The 21978-nt window shown below is 30.9% G+C and overlaps 2 protein-coding genes across 2 annotated transcripts; both read left to right on the top strand.

Annotated features, from left to right (window-relative positions):
• Positions 1 to 9459: 9459 nt before the first annotated feature.
• Positions 9460 to 11222, top strand: LOC122581324 (premnaspirodiene oxygenase-like). Its single transcript, XM_043753538.1, has 2 exons — positions 9460 to 10370; positions 10513 to 11222. Exons 1-2 carry the CDS (start codon positions 9483 to 9485, stop codon positions 11131 to 11133), a joined length of 1509 nt encoding a protein of 502 aa, XP_043609473.1. The 5' UTR covers positions 9460 to 9482; the 3' UTR covers positions 11134 to 11222.
• A 1580-nt stretch (positions 11223 to 12802) lies between these two features.
• Positions 12803 to 14457, top strand: LOC122582849 (cytochrome P450 71AV8-like). The gene is made up of 2 exons (XM_043755284.1): positions 12803 to 13702; positions 13800 to 14457. The coding sequence occupies exons 1-2, from the start codon at positions 12803 to 12805 to the stop codon at positions 14418 to 14420; spliced, it is 1521 nt and encodes a 506-aa protein (XP_043611219.1). The 3' UTR covers positions 14421 to 14457.
• The last annotated feature ends 7521 nt before the right edge of the window (positions 14458 to 21978 follow it).

The following is a 21978-nucleotide window of genomic DNA, read 5'->3' on the forward strand; positions in this document are numbered from 1 at the left end:
TGTCCGTTAAGTCTCTGGGAGATTTAATGCTTAGAAGTGTTTAATGTGCTATATGTCTAAGGCTTTAATGCCTTAGTGATTGATGTACTAATGTGTTTAAAGTGTATTTATGTGCCTTTAGAGGTGCTTGAAGTGTTTAACAAGTTGTAACTATTCCCTATAGGTGTTTTGAGCTAAATATGAGTCGTTTAGAAGCTTAGGGACTAGTTTTGACATAAGGTTAAACTAAAAAACGGGATTAGGGTGTAGGAGATGGTCATTAGCCTCTAACTACTGATATTATCACCTTCTCTTTGAACCCTAACCGCCCTCTTGTGCCACAATAAATTCCTTGTTCAATTCCATCGATTTTGGGTCGATTCGGAGAGATCTAGGGCTTATATTTCGATCTTCTAATCATCTTCAAGGAATAGATTGCAATCATTACTGATTTTTGATCATTTCCATCTATTCAATTTGTTCATACCTGGTCTTGATCGATTATATGCTTTTCGTTGCTAGAATCGTTGATTTCGGGTTACCCGGTAACCGTTAATCTATTGGTGTGTTGGAGATTCCGGAAGGTATAATCTTGTTGTTACTGATATTTTTATGATATAATGGAGTCATTATGGGTGTCATATCAGATCTGGACCATAGGGTGTGTTAATTTATTGAAAATCGTCCGTTTTGTCGATTCGGTAACCTAAAACGTTTGTTATTGTGATGTAAATCAAGTAGGAGTTAATCAATGATTTCGTTGCATCATTAGGCCTTAAAAGAGTCTTCTTTTTGGTTTAAAACCCGTTTTTGGGAAAAATGACAGAAAGAGACTAACTACCTGGGGTAATAGTCTAGAAATAGACAAAAGTTGAGAATAGACAAAAAGAGACTAACTACCGGGGGTAATAGTCTAGAAATAGACAAAAGTTGAGAATAGACAAAAAGAGACTAACTACCTGGGATAATAGTCTCGAAGTAGACAAAAAGAGACAACTTACCAGGGGTAATAGTCAAAAAGGGACTATTATCTGGAGTGATGGTAATTACAAGGTATGTGACACGTATTTAGACTGTAGGTCAGTTTAGTCTCGTTATACTCATAAATCGGTCCTATGTTGATTATAGGTAGTCGAGAATACTTGCAAAGCTCGGCAACTTACGTTATCATTTGTTGTACGCTTCTACGAGGTAAGATACACTACTTTGACACGCTGAGGGTTCAACAAAAACATAGTTTTCATATAATAACTTCCCCTAATGATATCTTGTTTGCTTATGGGTACTCGGGATTATATGGGAGGTGATATGGGCTATGTAAATGTATATTGATGGCTGAAATGCTAACCCAATGATATGAGATAATATGTTCTTAGATGAGAGGCCATGAACTGCTATGCAATGCTTGAGGTGTTATGAAATACAATATGTGATTAAATATGTTATGCAATGATATGATATGTAATGATATGCTATGAAATGTTATGCAATGATATGAGATGTGATGATATGAAATGAAATGCTATGAAATGTGATGTATGATGATGATATGTGAAATGTGCATGATTACATGGCTTGTTCATCTAGTTCACTAGACTTATTAAGTTGCCATGACATGTGCACGTTTAAGGGCCCAAACGTAAAAGATGTATATGTGATGATTGTTTAGGTTGTGTAAACGCCTAAACTATATGTGTTGTGAAATCGAGCTCGTAAATTTGATGTGAAAGTGTTAAGCTTAACCCGTAATTTCCCTAGCCCGGTTAAGTACGTTGATGTGGTTGCTCGGGTGGCTCCTTGCAACGAGGTACAACGTGAAGAGTAATACGGGAGGTCTTACCAGCCCCATTGTCCTTGAACATACGGATTAATCCTGGAATTGGCTTGCCATTCTTTAACGACATTGATGTACAACCGTAAGGTTGTTCATCTAGTCGGGTGTGACTTATGTCTCACTTATAATGATGTATATGTTATACGAGATGCGTGACTTATGTCACAATTATAAAGATGTTCAGATGTGATATGTGATGATGCAAAAGATGACTAGGCACATTAGGATGACCCATCCTAATATGAATGATGTTGATGCTATGATATGTTCGATGATATGTGCCTTAACGACTTAATATGACTTATATATAATGTTTTAAATGGACAAACGTTTTATAAATTATGTGTTATCTTACTTAGCTAATTCGTTAGCTAACACTTGCTCTTTTAAAATGTGTTGTGCCTCAGGTCCAACAATAGTGAGCAGGTAGATGTGAGAAGATATGAGGCATGGGTAGATGATCTTGAAGCTGGCTATAGTTTACCCATAGTGGCTGCTCGCTTTAGACATTTGCTTATTGTTTAGATAATAATGACTTGTATTGATCACGGTTGTTTAATGTTGGGCAACCGATGGATTTCCATTTAGACTTATTTTGATGATATGGCTAGCAACACCATTTAATGAATAAACCAAACAGATTTTGCTGGTTTGGACTTTTAAAGTTTAATTCCGCTTTCTTTGACGCCGTTAGGCAAAAGTTTTTGAAAATCCTTATTTTTAAACGACGGGTGTTACATTTCAGGCCTCCTGGTCCTTTTGTCCCTCTTTGCTTCCTCCTTATATATATTTCTAATTTTTCGATCTTATGTTTTTGCCTCATTGACAAAAACCGAACCCACGTGAAGGTCTCTCCCCATTTTGTACTTTTCTTTTTGGTGCAGAGCTTATGGAATAATAAATGAGGCACATCATTGGTGTCTTAGTGAGGGGCACGTACACCTAATCCAACATGGACTTATTTGCGAAAACAAAAATACTGAATTCTTGGAACAAGCTAAATCGTACAGAAATATTGCTCAAAATCCATGTTATGGGTATTTTGAGTTTTCCAGCAAGTGTTGAATCTGAAATCTTTTGGTTAGGATTCGTGCAAAAATTAATTTTGAGAAGTTTGGTGATGGTTTCGTGGTCTAATTCGAAGAAAACAAGTAAGATATCGGCATTTTAAGTTTTTCTGCGAATTTTCCGACGAAAGTAAGATGAAGATGATGACAACAGTAAAGTAAATTTCAGTTTTCGTCCCTGAACTTGTCAGTTTTTGCAGTTTCAGTCCCTTACGTGTGTTGCACGTGCCCGACTTAACTGCTGAAATTTAACAACGTTTGGCGAGGAACGATGATTGAAAAAATCTGCCAACTTTAAGGTCAAAATTATAATTTTTTCACTTAAAGAACGAAAAGTGAAAAACGTGCCAACTTCAAGGACGAAAAATGTAATTTACTCTATAAAAAGTAACTCTGTTTCATATGTATTTACATTAAGTCATTTACTATATATACATTTTACAAATGCTTAAAATGATCATTTTACAAAATGTTTGTCATGTACAATATTATATACTATTCAAGGAATACCATGTGGATAGTACTTCTTTTTTCCCATATATATATATATATATATATATATATATATATATATATATATATATATATAATTTTATCATATATTTTTAGTTTGTAATGAGATATGTCACTTGGGCGTTGCCCCGGGAGACATTACATTTGTTAACGATTTAATATAAAATATTATTCAAGAGATAACGTGCCATAAACTTTTTGAAGAAAACAGGTATTATTCAAATTATTAAAAACTGACATTTGTCAGTTAAAAAATGAACTGTAAAAGTTTTGGGTAAAAGTGAAAGTTGTTCACAAAAAAGTTTAGTGCTAAAAGTGTAAAAGACTTAAATGTTGTGGTGAAAATAAAAGAAAATCAAAAAGTATAAAAATTTGGTGCTAAAAGTATAAGGGCTTAAAATGTTGTGGTGAAATAAAATGAATAGAAAGTTTATTATTCTTTACCAAGTTTTCCCATACATTTCTTTTTAATATATGTGTTAAAAGGTTTGTTGCTAAAGTGTAAGAGGTTAAAATGTTGTAGTTAAAATAAAAGATTATCAAAAAGTAGAAAACTTAGTGTTAAAAGTGTAAGGAGTTAAGATATTATGGTAAAAATAAAAAGATTAAAAAGTTTACTAAGAATTATAAAAGTTTTGTTTTAAAAGTGTAAAAAGTGAAACTATTGTGGTGAAAATAAAAAATAAAACAAAAAGTATACTATTCTATACACGCTTTCTCGTACCTTAAAATAAAAGAAAATTAAAAACTATGAAAGTTTAGTGCTAAAAGTGTACAGAATTAAAATATTATAGTGAAATTAAAAAGAATACAAAGTTTACTAAAAAATATTATAGTTTAGTGCTAAAAGTGTAAAGATTGAAAGTTTTGTGTTGAAAATAAAAAGAATAAAAAGTTTACTAAAAAGTATTTTAGTTTAGTGCTAAAAGTTTAAAGATTGAAACTTTTGTGGTGAAGATAAAAAGAATAAAACGTATACTATTACTAAAAAATATTATAGTTTAGTGTTAAAAGTGTAAAGACTGAAAGTTTTGTGGTGAAAGTAAATAAAACAAAAAGTTTACTAAAAATTATAGTTTAGTGTTAAAAATGTAAAGATTGAAACTTATGTGGTGAAAATAAAAGAAATAAAAAATATACTATTCTTTACACGCTAAAAAGTATTATAGTTTAGTGCTAAAAGTGTAAAGATTGAAACTTATGTGGTGAAAGTAAAAAGAATAAAAAGTATACTATTACTAAAAAATATTATAGTTTAGTGCTAAAAGTGTAAAGATTGAAATTTTTGTGGTTAAAATAAATAGAACAAAAAGTTTACTAAAAAGTATTATAGTTAGTGCTAAAATTGTAAAGATTGGAACTTATGTGGTGAAAATTAAAAAAATAAAAAATATATTATTCTTTACACGCTAAAAAGTTTATTAAAAGTATTATAGTTTAGTGCTAAAAGTGTAAAGATTGAAAGTTTTGTGGTTAAAATAAATAGAACAAAAAGTTTACTAAAAAGTATTATAGTTTAGTGCTAAAATTGTAAAGATTGGAACTTATGTGGTGAAAATTAAAAAAATAAAAAATATATTATTCTTTACACGCTAAAAAGTTTAATAAAAGTATTATAGTTTAGTGCTAAAAGTGTAAAGATTGAAACTTCTGTGATGAAAGTAAAAAGAATAAAAAGTATACTATTATTAAAAAAATTATAGTTTAGTGCTAAAAGTGTAAAGATTGAAAGTTGTGTGGTGAAAATAAATAAAATAAAAAGTTTACTAAAAAGTATTATAATTTAATGTTAAAAATGTAAAAATTGAAACTTATGTGGTTAAAAAAAATAAAAATTATACTATTCTTATACGCTTTTCGATACTTTATTTTTAATATATATTTGTAATGAGTTTCACTTTGATATTAGGAGGTCTGGACTAAGGAGTTCAAAAATGACCCCTTCTCACTATTTTTTTTTTGGGTTTTTTTTCCAGATTTAAATTTTTACATTTTTCACCCTTGTTCTTTTGTAATTGTATTGTTAGCTTTTTTTTTTTTTTTTTTTTTCAAGTTTTAAAGAAATGCATTTCCTCCCTTAATTTTTTTTTTTAAATTTATTTTTAATCTTTTGTTTTGTTTTTTTTTGTTTTTCTTTTTTTAGCAACTTTATTTTTTACTAAGTTTCTAAAAACTTTTCTTGTTTTTTTTTTGGTATTGTACGGTTGTACCATATTTTCTTTTTTATATTTTTATAATATAATATCTTTTTAACAATTTTTTTTTTTTGTAATTTGATCGGTTTATTTGTATACTTTATAGATAATGCCAGATATTTGTTAATTTTTTTTCTTTTCATTAATCTTTTGCTATAATTTAGTTTTTTTTTTTTTTTTTTTTTTTTTTTTTTTGTATATTTTGTATTTTACAGTAATATTTATGTTTTTTAAAATATTTTGTAACATCTTTTTCAACATATACTTTGTAATTCTTAGTTTTTTTTTTTTTTTAAGTTTTGGTAATTTTTTGGTTTTTTACATTTTCGTTTTACATATATCCTGGGCTTTTTTGGTTAATTAGCATTATATTTCTCTATGCTTTTTTGGAGTAACATTATTATGATATCGTGGTTGTGGTAGTATCCTTGAGAAAGAAAACACATAAAAACGATAATTAAGGCTTTGCGTTGCGGGACTTAACCACCTAGTTTTACAATATGTTTTTCTTTAAAGATTTTTGTTAATGATAACCTTAGAGAGTTTAGTTTGTATGAAAAAAATATAACTTTTTTTAATGTTACATCCTTAAAGGCTGGTTGTCGTATATCGGTATATATGTCTGAAAAAATATATTATATATATTCAATAACATTTAAAATGTATGGGTTGGATTGTTTGAAATTGCAAGCAATAAATTCTTGTAACGTTTTTTGTTAGGAAGCATCCCATGTTTATTAAAGTGCGGGAAAATCTTCCTTAATTCTGTCATATCTATCTTAAATTCTTAATACTGAGTTTTTTTAATCTTTTATTTAGGAAACATGATGTCATTATACTTATAGATATTTATAAACACCGCTTAAGCGCAATGACAATAGATGTGGGTTGAAGCATGAGTTACAATTATCTCATACGGAAACACCGTCATCAATGACATGAGTTGGACATGGATTGATGTTTAATGGGTTTGAATGCCGGAGGGGTTGAAATTGGAATATGACTATTGGAAGGAACATGCGACTATATTGGATATGTGGTCCAGTCTTGATGTGCTAGTTTGTGGCGTACGAATTGCTTATCGAATTTTATTTCTATTATTAGTTTGTTTTTTTTTTTTTATCACTATTGTTACTATTAGTATATTACTAAATTTTAGACCTCTATAAATATACGGTAGCATATAAAAAATCTATAGGTATACAAAAGTTATATTAGTTCATGACAATAGCCTTACTGTTAAAATAAGATTAAAATTTATAAGATAGAATGTATTATTACAATATATATTATCTATTATTTTATTCTATTGGATATATATTAACTTATTATGTTCAAATTATTGATTAAAATTTGTAAATTAGTGATGAAAAACTAAAAGGTGTACTAAAGCCAAAACTGAAAGCAAAAATCAGTTCATAAATATTGAGACTTGATTGGTTGATAAATTATTTGGGTAACGGTCTCTTTGTATATTGGTAGATAGTAAAATTATTATTTTGGTTTCTTTGTTTTGTCGACAAAGAGATCTAAAAACCTATCAATTTTGGTTTTTTTCTTTCTTATTATACATTCGGCCAAGAGTTTTACCAAAAGACGAAGAGTTTATATGAGCTTTGGTTTCTTTTCTTTTCTCAAAGATATTCAATTATTTAGAACAAGAGTTTAAATTTAAAATATTATAATATATAAAAATTACATCATCAATGTTTAATTTAATTGAATAAAGAGTTATGATTGGTTAGTAAGTGGTTAGATCAATTATCTTTTTTATATATATAAAGATAAAGATTTTTTAATTATTATATTAGAATTATTATTTGTTAAAAAATGTAAATTTGTGATTAAACAAGTCACCCGTACGATATACGGTATCTATATATATTGTATTATAAAGAGATTCAAATATATAACATACATGATTTGCGAGTATGAAATAAATTATGGTTAAAATAAACTGATGATCGAAGTTAACTTATAACAATAGTAATCATAAATATAATGATCGCGAGTAATGGTTTTATTTATTATTAGTTATATCGACACGATAAAAAGAAAATTTATATAATAATCATAAAAATGATCAATCACATACTAAAATACCTTATGTGTATAATGTGTATGTGTAAGATTGAATATCACACGATTGAAGTTTTTCATTAGAATCGAATTACACTGCTAGTTGTGATGATAACAACTGATACATTGTGTTAGAAAATATACTTTTGTGAATTGATAAACATGTGTAGGCTAAAACAAATATATTATCCAATAAAACACCATAAATTGCAAAATCTTAAGTATATAAAAGAAGAAGCAAAGTTCTACCTGAGCTGTTGTCGTTGTCCAACAACATCACCAAACCAACAAAATTAATAGGATTTTTTTTTTTTTAGTTTTTTTGTAAAACTTAAGAATAGAGTTTTTCGCTTTCTGTTCTTGATGAACCGAATGAGTATATATATTTATTTAAGTTTTAGAATATATAATGGATTGGGAAACTAAATAAATAATAAATAATACAATCATTAAAAGAACGGATAGAGTACAAATATAAAATTAATTTAATTTAATTTATTTAAAGCTATATTATGTTTTCAAAAAGGACATTTGTCGGATCAAGATCTTGCCATAATTGATTACAGTTAATAATATAAAATAAATTTTGATATAAATATGTAACGTCCCTAACTTTTAGTTATATTTTGTTATTAGATAGAAATTATGCAATAACGTATTCATTATTTTTAAATTGGGTTAAAAAGTGTAATTTGGTGATGAAAAATCAAAAAGTGTAAATTAATTTAGACATGTGTTGATTTAATTAATTTCAACAACAATGATTATCCTAATTATAGTATGATTACAATTACTAATAACAACAATATTACAATTAAAATAAATTTTGACATAAATATGTAATGTCCTTAACTTTTAGCTATATTATTAGATAGAAGTTATGCAATAAAGTATTAATTATTTTTAAATTGGGCTAAAAAGAGTAAATTAGTGATGGAAAATCAAAAAGTGTCAACTAATTTAGACATGTGTTGATTTAATTAATTTCAACAACAATGATTATCCTAATTATAGTCCGATTACAATTACTAATAACAACTATTACAATTAAATTGATTACATTTATTAATATAAAATAAAATATTGATATAAATATGTAACGTCCATAACTTTTAACTATATTTTGTTATTACATAAACATTATACAATAAAGTATTAATTATTTTAAATTGGGTTGAAAGTGTAAATTGATGATGGAAAATCAAAAAGTGTAAATTAATTTAGACATGTGTTGATTTAATTAATTTTGAGAAATCGAAAGCTGTGATTGGTCAATTGATGTTAGGTCAGTTGCCTTATAGTATATATAAAGATCTATACTATATTATAAAGCAAAAGGTCCATGTCTAACATTTTAAGTTTCAATATTTATTATCCCAAAATGTCCCCCTATATATTATATATTTACTTAAAATAACTATATTACTCTTTTTCTCTCATCAAATCTTAACCAATCATTTTTTTTCCCTCTCCTGCATAAGTCATTTATTCCCCCAAATCTCAAAAACCGTACATCGATAAATCATAAAAATTATATGGGTGTTCTTAAAATTTCATGCTCTTTCATTAGAGATGTCATTCGATATACTTTCGACGAATTTTTAAATATAAGGGCGGAGCCCGTACGACTAAGTCATTTGGCTATCACACTCTATGACCTATCATCTTTTATGACCTATCACACTCTATGACCTATCACCCTACCATCTAACCGCCGCAACGCGCGGGTACTTGCTCTCGTTAGTATATAAAGTGCCAAGAAATGCTCAACTTGTAATAAGAATGGAGTTCCAGTTTCTCATTTCTCTCCCCATTATGATTGCTGCCTTTTTCTTCTTCATCATCACTATCATTAATATCTTCATCTTTACTCGGATCAGAACTTTCAGTTCGCTTGAAAGAAGTAAAAACCTTCCCCCACAGCCATGGAAGCTTCCTATAATTGGCAACATGCACCATCTTTTAGGAGAACCGCCACACCGAGCTCTTAAAAACTTAGCTGATAAACTAGGACCAGTTTTTCGGCTACAACTCGGTGAAATATCTGCTGTTGTAATCTCATCTCCGCTTGTTGCCAAGGAAATCATGAAAACCCATGATCTCTCTTTCGCCGATAGACCCAAGCTTCTCTGTGCTGAGATAGTTTTATACAACTACACAAACATCTCCTTTTCCCCATATGGAAACTATTGGAGACAAATGCGTAAGATATGCGTATTGGAGCTTCTAAGTGCGAAGAAAGTTCGATCCTTTCAATCCATTCGTGAAGAAGAGTCATGCAGCCTTGTTGAATCTGTGGCCTTGCAGAGATCAAAGACCATCAACCTTAGTGAGATTATAGTAGTGATGATGAACACAATCATATCCAGGGTTGCGGTTGGGAGTACTTGCAAGGATCAGAAGACCCTTCTTGCGGTCATCAAAGAGGGTATGATTTTGGCTAGTGGCTTTGATGTGGCTGATCTATTTCCATCATTTAAAGTAGTACATCGAGTTAGTGGCATGAGAAACAAGCTCATGAATATACACAAGAAGATAGATAAGATTTTTGATAGCATCATCTCCGACCATCAAGAACGTCTTCGTGTTGGTGGATTGATCAATCATGAGAACGAAGATCTCCTTGATGTTCTATTGAGGCTTAGATACGATGGCGGTCTTGAGTTTCCAATAACTCATGACAACATCAAAGCAGTCATATTGGTGAGTACTTCTTCTTTTAATTAACCACATACTGTTATATAAAACTTTTACCTCATTCATCCTTTTTTATATTAACAAACTGTCAATCATATTATTGCAACAAATCATGACTCATTCCTTGCTTTATTAAAATGTGACACAGGATATGTTTGGCGCAGGAACGGATACATCTTCAGTGACAATCGAATGGGCGATGTCAGAACTGATCAAGAATCCGAGGGTTATGAAGAAAGCACAATCCGAACTCCGTGAGGCACTCAAGGGAAAAATAAAGGTTCACGAGTCGGATATTCAAGAACTAGGTTACCTAAAACTAGTGATTAAGGAAACCTTAAGGTTGCACCCACCCGTTCCATTCTTGTTACCTAGACAATGTAGGGAAACGTGTGAGATAGGCGGATACACGATTCCAATCAAATCAAAAGTGATTATTAATGGATGGAAAATAGGACGTGATCCAGATTACTGGGTGGATCCAGAGAGTTTTGTGCCAGAGAGATTTAGTGCTGAGAGTTCAATTAACAAGATGGAAACGAATTTTGAATATCTTCCATTTGGCGCGGGAAGAAGGATGTGCCCGGGCATGTCGTTGGGATTGGCTAATGTGGAGCTTCCTCTTGCGATGTTACTCTACCACTTCGACTGGGAACTCCCGAATGAAGCAGCAGCTGAATGTATTGATATGAGCGAATCTTTAGGGGTCACTCTTAAACGGAAAAATGACTTGGTTTTAGTTCCAATTCCTTATAATACAAATTATTGATGCGTTCATGTTTGTATATCATGTATTCCTTTTTTTTTTGGTCTGTTCAGGCTTATGAATAAATATAGAATTTTCTTATTATCATTCAATTATATTACAAGAGATCATATATCATTATGAACAGAGGCTTAAGCCATTAGATGTAGGCGTTAGAGATGGAATCTTCTAAACGCCGATTAGAAGGGGTTGCATACCAAATTCCATTGGAAAAGTAGATCGGCTCTCACCATGAATGATCCTCCTGGCAAAGCATCTCGTAAATCATTCTCTTAATAGCAGAACTTGAAAATTTGATACCTTATAACATATCTAATATCGCTGTTCTACCCTCTTTCTATACAAATGCTTCTCATTTTCGACTAGGCAAAAACCCTTCACACTCTTCACCAACACAACACCGTCACTCCCCTGTTACCTCCCACACATTCACAGATATGAGAAATGGGGAAGTCAGCACAACTATCACCCCTCACCACGCCACTACTCACCAACACCGCCACTCTGTAGAGCCATAAAAAGAGCATTGCAGAAAATGTGGCTTTGGTTGATTTTGTGATATCTTTGTGCCGTTTAGGTCATTGAGGATATTCTAAGTTCTTATTCAATTCAGAGCCAAGAAATGAATGACTGATCGTAAAAGGTGACACTTAGCTTCTCTCATGCTACAATGAGTCCATGATCATAATTTTTGTGTCGTGGCTCTAAATTTTTGCTTCGTCTCAACAGGTATGGTAGAGAGCATCATGGGAGTTCGATTCATGGTGAAAAATCTCAAAGACGTAGTCATCACAGGTCAGCACTTTTAATTTAATTTAGATTCTTTTTAAGAAATCATACATAGAAATACATCAGTTTTTTCCGAAATATCACTTTTAATGTGAGCATACAGTCATTTTGAAATAGCCACAATCTTGAGCTAATTATATTATTGTAATATTGTTAATCCTGAACAGGGCATAACGGTACCATTATATAAATGGGCCGGGTCAAAGATGGTGGAAAAGATATCGCCAAAAGCTTCTTAACCATACAATAAGCCCACTTGTGCAGATATTGACCTTTTTGGACACTCTATGACTGTAAAAATGTAACAATAAGAAATGACACAATCTTTTTTGCAAGATTTTCATTGATGAAACATAAAACTATATTTTATTGTTTGAGAGTTCAACGAGCTGAGAACCGATATTTATAAATTTAGAAGTTAAATTTCTTAATCAGTTAAAATAATGTTGCTATAAAAAGGGTGAAATCCACACCAAAAGGAACAAGCAAACTACATAAAACCATCACATTTTTGTTGGACAGGGTGCTATAACCTGTCGGGAGCCATGGGGGAATGCTTAAAGATATGCTGCAGTTTCTGAATTACGAGAAATTGTAATTTGTAGGAGACTATTTGGTACCCCGCAGGTACCCTACTAGTATATACTTTAGAAATCATAAACAGAAAACAAACAAGCAAAGATAAAAAAGGATTATAAATACTATCATATAGTGTTTGGAATAAGAATAGGGGATAGGCCGGCTTTGAGACCAATGTTTAAAAAAGAAGTTAATAAACAAATTTAATCTAATATTAACGTTGATCTGGACATGTAACCAAGAACAAAAGTGAGAAAGGTCAATATATAATTAAGTCATAAGAAATGCTCAACTTGTAATAAAAATGGAGTTCCAATTTCTCATGTCTCTCCCCATCTTTATTGCTACCATTTCCTTCTTCTTCATCTTTGCTCGGATCATAACCTTCGGTTCGGTTGATAAAAACAAAAATCTTCTTCCACAACCATGGAAGCTTCCTATAATTGGCAACATGCACCACCTTTTAGGAGAACAGCCACACCGAGCTCTTAAAAACTTAGCCGAAAAACTGGGACCAGTTTTTCGGCTACAACTTGGTGAAATATCTGCTGTCGTAATTTCATCTCCACTTGCTGCCAAGGAAATCATGAAAACCCATGATCTCTCTTTTGCAGATAGACCCAAGCTTCTTTGTGTTGAGATAGTTGGATACAACTACACAAGCATCGCCTTTTCTCCTTATGGAAACTATTGGAGACAAATGCGTAAGATATGTGTATTGGAGCTTCTTAGTGCAAAGAAAGTTCGATCCTTTCAAACTATTCGCGAGGAAGAGTCACACAACCTTGTTGAATCTGTGGCCTTGCAAAGATTGAAGACCATTAACCTCAGTGAGAATATTTTCATGATGATGAACACGATCATATCCCGGGTTGTGGTTGGCAGCGCTGGCAAGGATCAAAAGACCTTTCTTGCGCTCTTGAAAGAGTCTATAAATTTAGCTAGTGGTTTTGATGTGGCTGATCTATTTCCTTCATTTAAAGTAGTGCATCGAATTAGTGGCTTGAGAAACAAGCTCATGAAAATACACAAGAAGATGGATAAGATTTTGAATAGCATCATTGCCGACCATCAAGAACGTCGTGGTGGTGGTGGATTGATCAATCATGAGAACGAAGATCTCCTTGATGTTCTATTGAGGCTTAAATATGATGGTGGCCTTGAGTTTCCTATAACAGATGACAACATCAAAGCAGTCATATTGGTGAGTACTTTTTTTAATAAATTTTATAGTTTCTATACTGTTATATAAAAACTTTTAGTACTTCATTTTTTCATTTCCTTATTAAAATGTGATACAGGATATGTTTGGAGCGGGCACAGATACTTCCTCAGTAACAATCGAATGGGCGATGTCAGAACTAATCAAGAATCCGAGGGTTATGAAGAAAGCACAATCGGAACTCCGTGAGGCATTGAAGGGGAAAACAAAGGTTCAAGAGTCAGATGTACAAGAACTAGGCTACTTAAAACTAGTGATTAAGGAAACCTTAAGGTTGCACCCGCCTCTTCCATTAATGTTACCTAGAGAGTGTAGAGAAAAGTGTGAGATAGGCGGATACCAGATCCCTATCAAATCAAAAGTTATAATCAATGGATGGAAAATAGGACGTGATCCAGATTACTGGGTTGATCCGGATAGTTTTATGCCTGAGAGATTTTGTGATAGTTCAGTTAACAAGATGGAAATGGATTTTGAATATCTTCCATTTGGTGCTGGAAGAAGAATGTGTCCGGGCATGTCGTTGGGATTGGCTAATGTGGAGCTTCCTCTTGCGATGCTACTCTACCACTTCAATTGGGAACTCCCAAATGAAGCAGCATTTGGAAGTCATAATATGGTTGAGTCTTTTGGGGTCACTCTCAAAAGAAAAAATGACTTGGTTTTAGTTCCAATTCCTTACCTTAATACAAATTATTGATGCGTTCATGTTTGTAAATAACGTATTCAATTTCTTATGTCTCTTTTTGTTCAGTTTGTACGAATGATTTACAGTATAATGTAAGATCCATTAGGAAAAGAAGATTTTTTTTTTTATAATTACAATTGAAGTGTATTTTTTTTTGAACGACATTGTATCCTACTCCTATTCCTAAAGTATACGTACGTCTGAAAACCAGGACTCTTAAAAAATCCTCTATTAATCCACCTCACAAGTGTATTGGTTGCTCTCTCCTCCCTAAGCGGTACCTAAGACAATAGATGTTACACCTCTCGAGTACCTCATAACTAAAAAAACAATAATCCATCTAAAGAATTGGGTTGGATCTTACCTAATCCATCGTCTAATTATACGCTTACAAAGTTTGAGCCTGTTGAAACAGAAACGTTCAAGCGAAGAAGAACACTGTTGAAGAGTTTGACTAGAATGAATGAATTTATCTGTAACAGGTTTTGTAACCGAAACTTAATTTTACCTTACGAGAATCATACTAGTATGATAGGCCACAACCTTTAAAGCTAGCTAACTCAAAATGATAATTTAGAAGAATATAAGTAGCGTGAAGTGACATCAACCGTCGTTGGTTGTGTAAGAAAAGAAATGGATAGTGATATCATGATAAAATAATAATAGGCTAATTAAGTGCGTCGGAATGCAGTAAACTAACCACCAAAAGTTATTATGTGCACCAACTTTAGGTCGGCTTTATTGTATTCAGGAAACTTTACAAGAGTCTCATGGTAAACAAAAGTTACCGGGTAAGAAGTTAGCCGGTCACCACTTTCTGTTTGACCCGTTGACTGCTTATGTGGCATGTATAGCTGGATTTTTTTGAATTAAAAAAAAAAGATATTTCGTTTTTCATACGTCACAAAAACCAAAGTCAATAAACTCTTTCACAACAAACCCACTCATCATCAATCACTATCTCCCCAAAACTCTCCAATCTGTTTTCTTTTTCCTTCCCCCCCCCCCCCCCCCCCCCCCCCCCCCCCGATAATAATAATAACTAATCAACTTTCAATCCATTACAAATCCTTCAATAATATGGATTCGCAACACTCAAACATCACAGATTGTATGGTAAACAACAATCGGAATAACCACCGGTGGCGGCAGTGGTTGGTGGCGGTGCAATTGCGGTCGGCGACGGCGATAGTGTGACACTGGAGGTAATGATTGAGGAGTTTGTAAACAAGGGGGTTCATAGTGGTGGTCGACGGTTTTTAACTGAAAATCCTGTTAACTTGTGAGACCAAAAATGTAATTTTCTCATCTATTTCTCTCAAAATTAGATGATGGATGAACACCTAATACCTAAATAAGCTATTGTTATTTTAGTTAACTTGGTTTAAGAGGACCGAATATAAAATATTTTTAGCAAAATTTGCGGCAAGTTATAGTTTTTGGAGGTGTAAATTTTAGCTTTTTAACAAAATTGTTAGGGGAAGTTTTTATTTTCAAAAGTGTTCGACATAATAGTTGTAACCGCAACATACTTATCTTGAGCTTCTTTAGATAATGTAACCTCAACGACCAAGTTTTCATCAACGATTTTACGTCTCGATTTATACTTGTCTTGGCTCCTAAAGACCTATTTATACATGTCTATCACTAGTGGTTTATTCCCAATTGACATGATGCTTCAAACGGTCATATACCCTCTTGAAATAACGTGTGCTTGTTAGAATAAAGGGTAAATTACACTTTTGATACCTGATATTGACATGTTTTTCACTTTTAGTCATTAAACTTCAAAAGTTGCAATTTATACACTAAACTTGACACTTTTTTTTTTTTTTTTTTTTTTTTTTTTTTTTTTTTTTACTTTTGGTCACCGTGTCAACTTTGTTACCTTTCCTCCGTTAACTTGTCCAGATTCGTTAGTTTTCTTTTCCAGTTTGTGTGCTTTTCATTTATTCCATTATTAAAAGTGATAATCGATATATGTACGTACATTCGAAACTCAATCCATTTATATGATTTATTACAAATTTATATAAATATTTACGGTTAAATCATAAGGCGTTATCGATTATTCAGGGAAAAAAAAATCTAGAACACGTTACTCCGGATAACCGTTACAATATCTTATTTTTATTATGTTTTAGCAATATTTTAATAAAATGAATTAAGGAAAACTATATAAACTTATATAACACAAACAAAAATATTTACGATTAATGTAGAAATAAACAGACTAAAAAGTTCAAACAGAGGTACTAAAAAAAATCTAACTTTATAAATAAAACTTTCAACTAACAATTATTTCATCATCGTTCAAAAAGAATATTAATTATTTCATCTAATCAAACTATTTTATAATCAATAAAGTAGTAAATCGTAAACATAAAAAAAACTGTTTCAAAACCCCTCGCAAATGAATATGTATTTTCACTAATCGAGCAAAACAATACCTAAGACCTGAAGTTAGGCCGATTATCACTTTTAATAATGGAATAAATGGAAAGGACGAAAAGTGAAAAACAAACTAATGAATTTGGGCAAGTTAACGAAAGAAAGGTAACAAAGTTGACGCAGTGACCAAAAGTGAAAAAAGTGACAAGTTTAGTGTATAATTTGCAACTCTTGAAGTTTAATGACTAAAAGTGAAAATCGTGCTAAGTTCATGCACCAAAAGTGTAATCTACCCTAGAATAAATGTGTTGCTATGGTTTTGTTTATATGCTGGTTGCTAAGAAAGTCGCCTTTATTTTTTGTTTTGGTCCAAATAGACATATATTTGTCCCTATACCAACATCCTATTTATAATATCTCACCATTAATTAAACAAAAACATTGTTTATATTTTTAACACGGAAAAAGTCGTCATTCAAGAATGTTGATGCAACAAAAACAATCACACTCCGAAGTGGAATGACAAACGGATCAACGTTGAAGGAGATCGAAGGTGTGTTACGACTTGATGTTCCTAAGAGGAAAACACAAGACCATTTCCAATATTCAATCTGCACCAAATCAACCATTTGGTCATAGATCAAGTGACGAGCATAGGCCTTTTTTGGGGAAACTGCAGACGGGGATGTTGGCTTGGAGATCGGGGATCGAATCTTGATTTCCCGTGCTTTCGGCCATTTATCTCTTGAGCGTCTGAGCTACGTGTTATCAGGTTATACAGAATGCACAGGGTCTAATTTCCAACATACTGTCCACCTTGAATGTCACTGCTAGGTTCGAATTGTTAACATCTAACACTTGTCGTTCTAAATAAAGAAGAAAATGCACCAAATCTTCAGTCAACTATATACAACTTCAGATAACTATTTATATCTCTAAATATATATAAAAGAGAAACCTTAATTCATAATTAGAGAAGTATGGACCCTTACATGAAATTCAACTTTTAATTAGAGCCATTAGATCAAATGATGATGTCATATACCTTATTTAACTTTTTTGATTTAAATTTATTTTAACAAACTTAAATTATTATTATTTCCTTATTTAAGTTTGTAAACATTATTAATTTATGTTTTTAATGATATAATTATGGAAACTTATATTTTTATATTTTATATCATTTTTTATTTTTAAAATTAGTTTTTATTCTTTTTACAATAAAAGTTTTTCTTTTTTTAATGTAACACCTTTTTATCAAATTATATTTTTGTATAGTTATTTTATCATATAACGAATAAAATTTGTTATAAGGATTTCTTTATATAAGATTTTTATCATATATCGTTTTTATTAAATAAATATTTTAAAACCGGACCGGATGTCAAACTGTCTTTCTTAAGAAAGAACTAAAAAAAAATATGGAGTAGTAAGTTATCACAATTATATATCAGAAAAGTAATTGTATAAAAATTGCAATGATATTATGCATAATTTTAAGTTAGATTAACATAACATGCAATATATAGATCGATAATTAAATTGCTTAGTAATTTTAGTGTATAACTAAATTATTCGAGTAAGACGTTAAAGCACAAGTACAATGACAATACAGCCATATCTGGATGAATGAAAGACATCCAAAGAAACGAAAACCTTACTTAGCGAGACCTCTAATAGATGATGTATCAATTTTTCAACTGTCTGGTCACTGTTATCCGGAATCTAAACAACCACTAATGTAACTTCATATTTTTAGTGGTTTAATTCTTACCTTGTTACTTATTTGTCAACTTATGATATTATATAAATTTAACATGTCATTAATTATATATGTTTTTGCGTATTACGCGGGTAATAATCTAGTTATATTCTAAAGCAAAATTTATTTTTGTTAAATTTTAAGTTTCAACTGTTAATCAAAACCACATTGCATCAATAACCAACATTACTCGCCGGTGCCACCACCATCGTCACCACCGCCATCGACGCACATACCACCACCTACACCACTGCCGCAGCCATTACATCGTCAGCACCGCCGTATCGCGCTGATACCATTATAGTAATTTTTTATAAAAAGTATTTTATTTGTGTGATGTTATAAAATTCACATATGTAGTTGAAACCCTACATATTATACAGTATCATCTTCGTTAATATATGTCTAAGAAATTTATAAATGAATTATTTATCATGTCAGACATGTCTTGTATAATAAATAATCGTATAACATCTCTAAATATATATAAAAGAGAAAACTTAATTCATAATTTGATAAGTATAGACCCTTAAATGAAGTTCAACTTTTATTTATAACTATTAGATCAAATGATGATGTCATATACCTTATTTAACTTTTTTTGAGTTAATTATATTTTAATAAATTTAAATTATTATTATTTCCTTATTTAAGTTTGTAAACATTAATAATTAATGTTTTTAATGATATAATTATGAAAATTAATATTTTTATATTTTACATCATTTTTTATCTTTAAAATTAATTTTTAATGTTTTTACAATAAAATTATCTTTTTTAATATAATACGTTTTTATTAAATTATATTTTTGTATAAGATTTTTATCATATAACGAATAAAATTTGGTTATAAGGATTTTTGTATAAGATTTTTATCATAGGATGTTTATATTAAATCAATGTTTTGAAAACTAAAGCACATGCCAAACCGACCTTTTTAATAAAGAACTAAAAAACAAATATAAAGTCTATAGTACGCTATCACAATTATATATCATAAAAATAATTGTATGAAAATTACAATTCTACTAATAAAGTTAGAACGATTCGAACCTTTATATTATATTCAAAGATCACGATTAAAAGAAAGCTTTTTAATTTTAATCAATGATTTTTATCCAATAGCTAAAATTTTCAATTTTACTAATAAAATAGTCTATAACTTTATAGATCTCAATCCTTCTACGAATTTAAGAATACCTTTATCTAATACAATAAGTAACTGCTCAGTGCCGCCTTCCGCGGGTTTTGAGCCCTAATACCTCGACGGTGTATGGGGGAGGTTAAGACGTAGGCAGACCTTACCTCTACCTAAGCAGAGAGGCTGCTTCCAGTTTCTACCTAAATGGTAGAAAAAGCTCTCCAACCTTTGCATGGAATGAGGATCGAACCCATGACCTGAGATGAGGATCGAATACCTTTATCTAATACAATGTACATACATAATAATAAAAAGAAAATAGTTCTTAAACTGAATATACATAAGAAAAACTTTAATAAATAATTTTTAAACATTACAGGTGGCCAACTTATTTTTATTTTATCTATTAAAAAATTGTTTATTTAATCTACTAAGATGCTTGATCATTTTCTATTCAATCATTTTTTTAAAATGACAATAACTACAACTCATGTGGTTGACCATGTGATATTGATTGGTTTTATTAACTATTAACAGATGACATATTAATGGCTTATTGACTATGAATTCGATCTATGAAAAATGTATTTTTTTTTTAATTTCTTTTTAAATAGCTATTTCATTTATTTTGGCTTATTTTAAAACTATTGAAAGTATTAATGGATTTTACTTGGTAAATATTGATGGATTTAAATTGTAACTTGGAAAATATTGATGGATTTTAATAGAAGATAAAATTTTAGTGGCCACCTGGATTTTCTTTAAGATTTTAAGGGAGAGGATGTTGGCTTGGTGATCAAACATCCGGCTTATTAAATATCCGATCACTTGTGAATTCTTTAATTTTTTTTTTCAAGTCCTTACATACAATAATAAATGTTTTGTAAATTCATGCATAGAATAACATTTTACGTATAATTTATTATATTTTCATATACTTGATCTTTTATAATAGTAATAATGATAGTAGAAAAAACAAATTTGGTTGTTAGAAATAAATAGCTTTGTGTTCATACACACAGACGTTGACCAAATAACTATCTATATATATATATATATAATTTTCTATCTCCAAGCGATGATGTGGCATAGCTCTTTGCTCGCCACGTCATTTTTTTCGTGGCGTTTTTAAATGCTGCCACGTAAGCAGCCACCTAATCAAAGTTATATTTATATCATCTCTATTACTAAAATATTAAAAAGGCATGAAGTAGGAGTCGATCCCGAGTCCCTTACTTTGCATACGAATAAGAAAAACCAATTCATCTATATTGGGTTTTTTAAATATTTTCATATCCCCTAATTAATGAAGCATTGTGTTTGTGCATCCCTTAAACTTCCCCTAAATTGGCGATTGTTTTCGTTTACAAATTATATCAAACCTCCCAACTTATATTTATGTTTTATTTTGTACAAGTTTATCAGTTAAATCGATTTATTATATGTCACTCCATGAAATTGGATAGAAACAATTGATTGGGTAGAATCTAATTGATGGCCTATCAATACAACAAAACATGTGATAAGTTTCTCAATGTAAGAGTTTATGCAAACGATTACATTTGATAATAGTAAGTATTGAAAGTTGAAAGTTATATTCTTCACATTGTTGAAATAATAATTACTATAATAACTTGACATTCTTTAAATTGTTCATCATTTGCTAACCCTTTTCATGATGTACGCATTAATGTGGCTGTGTAGATGGATATAATTATAAAAAGCCTATATCTTAAAACATTAATTTATTTCTATTTACATAGTATGAGTAAATGAGTAATACATAAAATAGTTTAGGGAGATGTATATCTATATCTATAATCTATCTCTATCTATATCTATAATAACAAGACCACCTTTTTGTTGTTTTTAAGAAAAGATGAATTGATCTACTTAAAATGCCCTTCTCTTTTATAAATAATTGCACATTTACCTCAATGACCACCACCTACTGCCACCTCTAACCACCACCAACCACCGCCGCCATCTACAACCTTCAACAACCCCCGGCGGCAATCAAATCCGACAACCGCCGTGTACAACCACCTCCAGCCACCGCCGCCACAGCCGTTACATACCTCCACCACCGCCGCCTGAAAAGTTAGGAATCTTGCCGGAAAAACGTAGATCTACGATTGCTCCTCCGTTTCTTCGAATTGGAACTCGAAATTGTCACCAAAATGCTCATGAACAAAATCCAAACAAACCCTTGCAAAAAAAAAGTCGATTCAAGGCTCGCCGGAAAATTCAAAAACTCGCCGGAAAAGCTTAGATCT

Source organism: Erigeron canadensis, chromosome 9 (genome assembly GCF_010389155.1).
Source record: "Erigeron canadensis isolate Cc75 chromosome 9, C_canadensis_v1, whole genome shotgun sequence".
Classification (NCBI taxonomy): domain Eukaryota; kingdom Viridiplantae; phylum Streptophyta; class Magnoliopsida; order Asterales; family Asteraceae; genus Erigeron; species Erigeron canadensis.

Coding starts and splice junctions, on each gene's coding strand:
- LOC122581324 (XM_043753538.1), top strand. CDS start 9,483: ATGATTGCTGCCTTTTTCTTCTTCATCATCACTATCATTAATATCTTC. Junction 10,371..10,512: donor ACATCAAAGCAGTCATATTG/GTGAGTACTTCT, acceptor AATGTGACACAG/GATATGTTTGGCGCAGGAAC.
- LOC122582849 (XM_043755284.1), top strand. CDS start 12,803: ATGGAGTTCCAATTTCTCATGTCTCTCCCCATCTTTATTGCTACCATT. Junction 13,703..13,799: donor ACATCAAAGCAGTCATATTG/GTGAGTACTTTT, acceptor AATGTGATACAG/GATATGTTTGGAGCGGGCAC.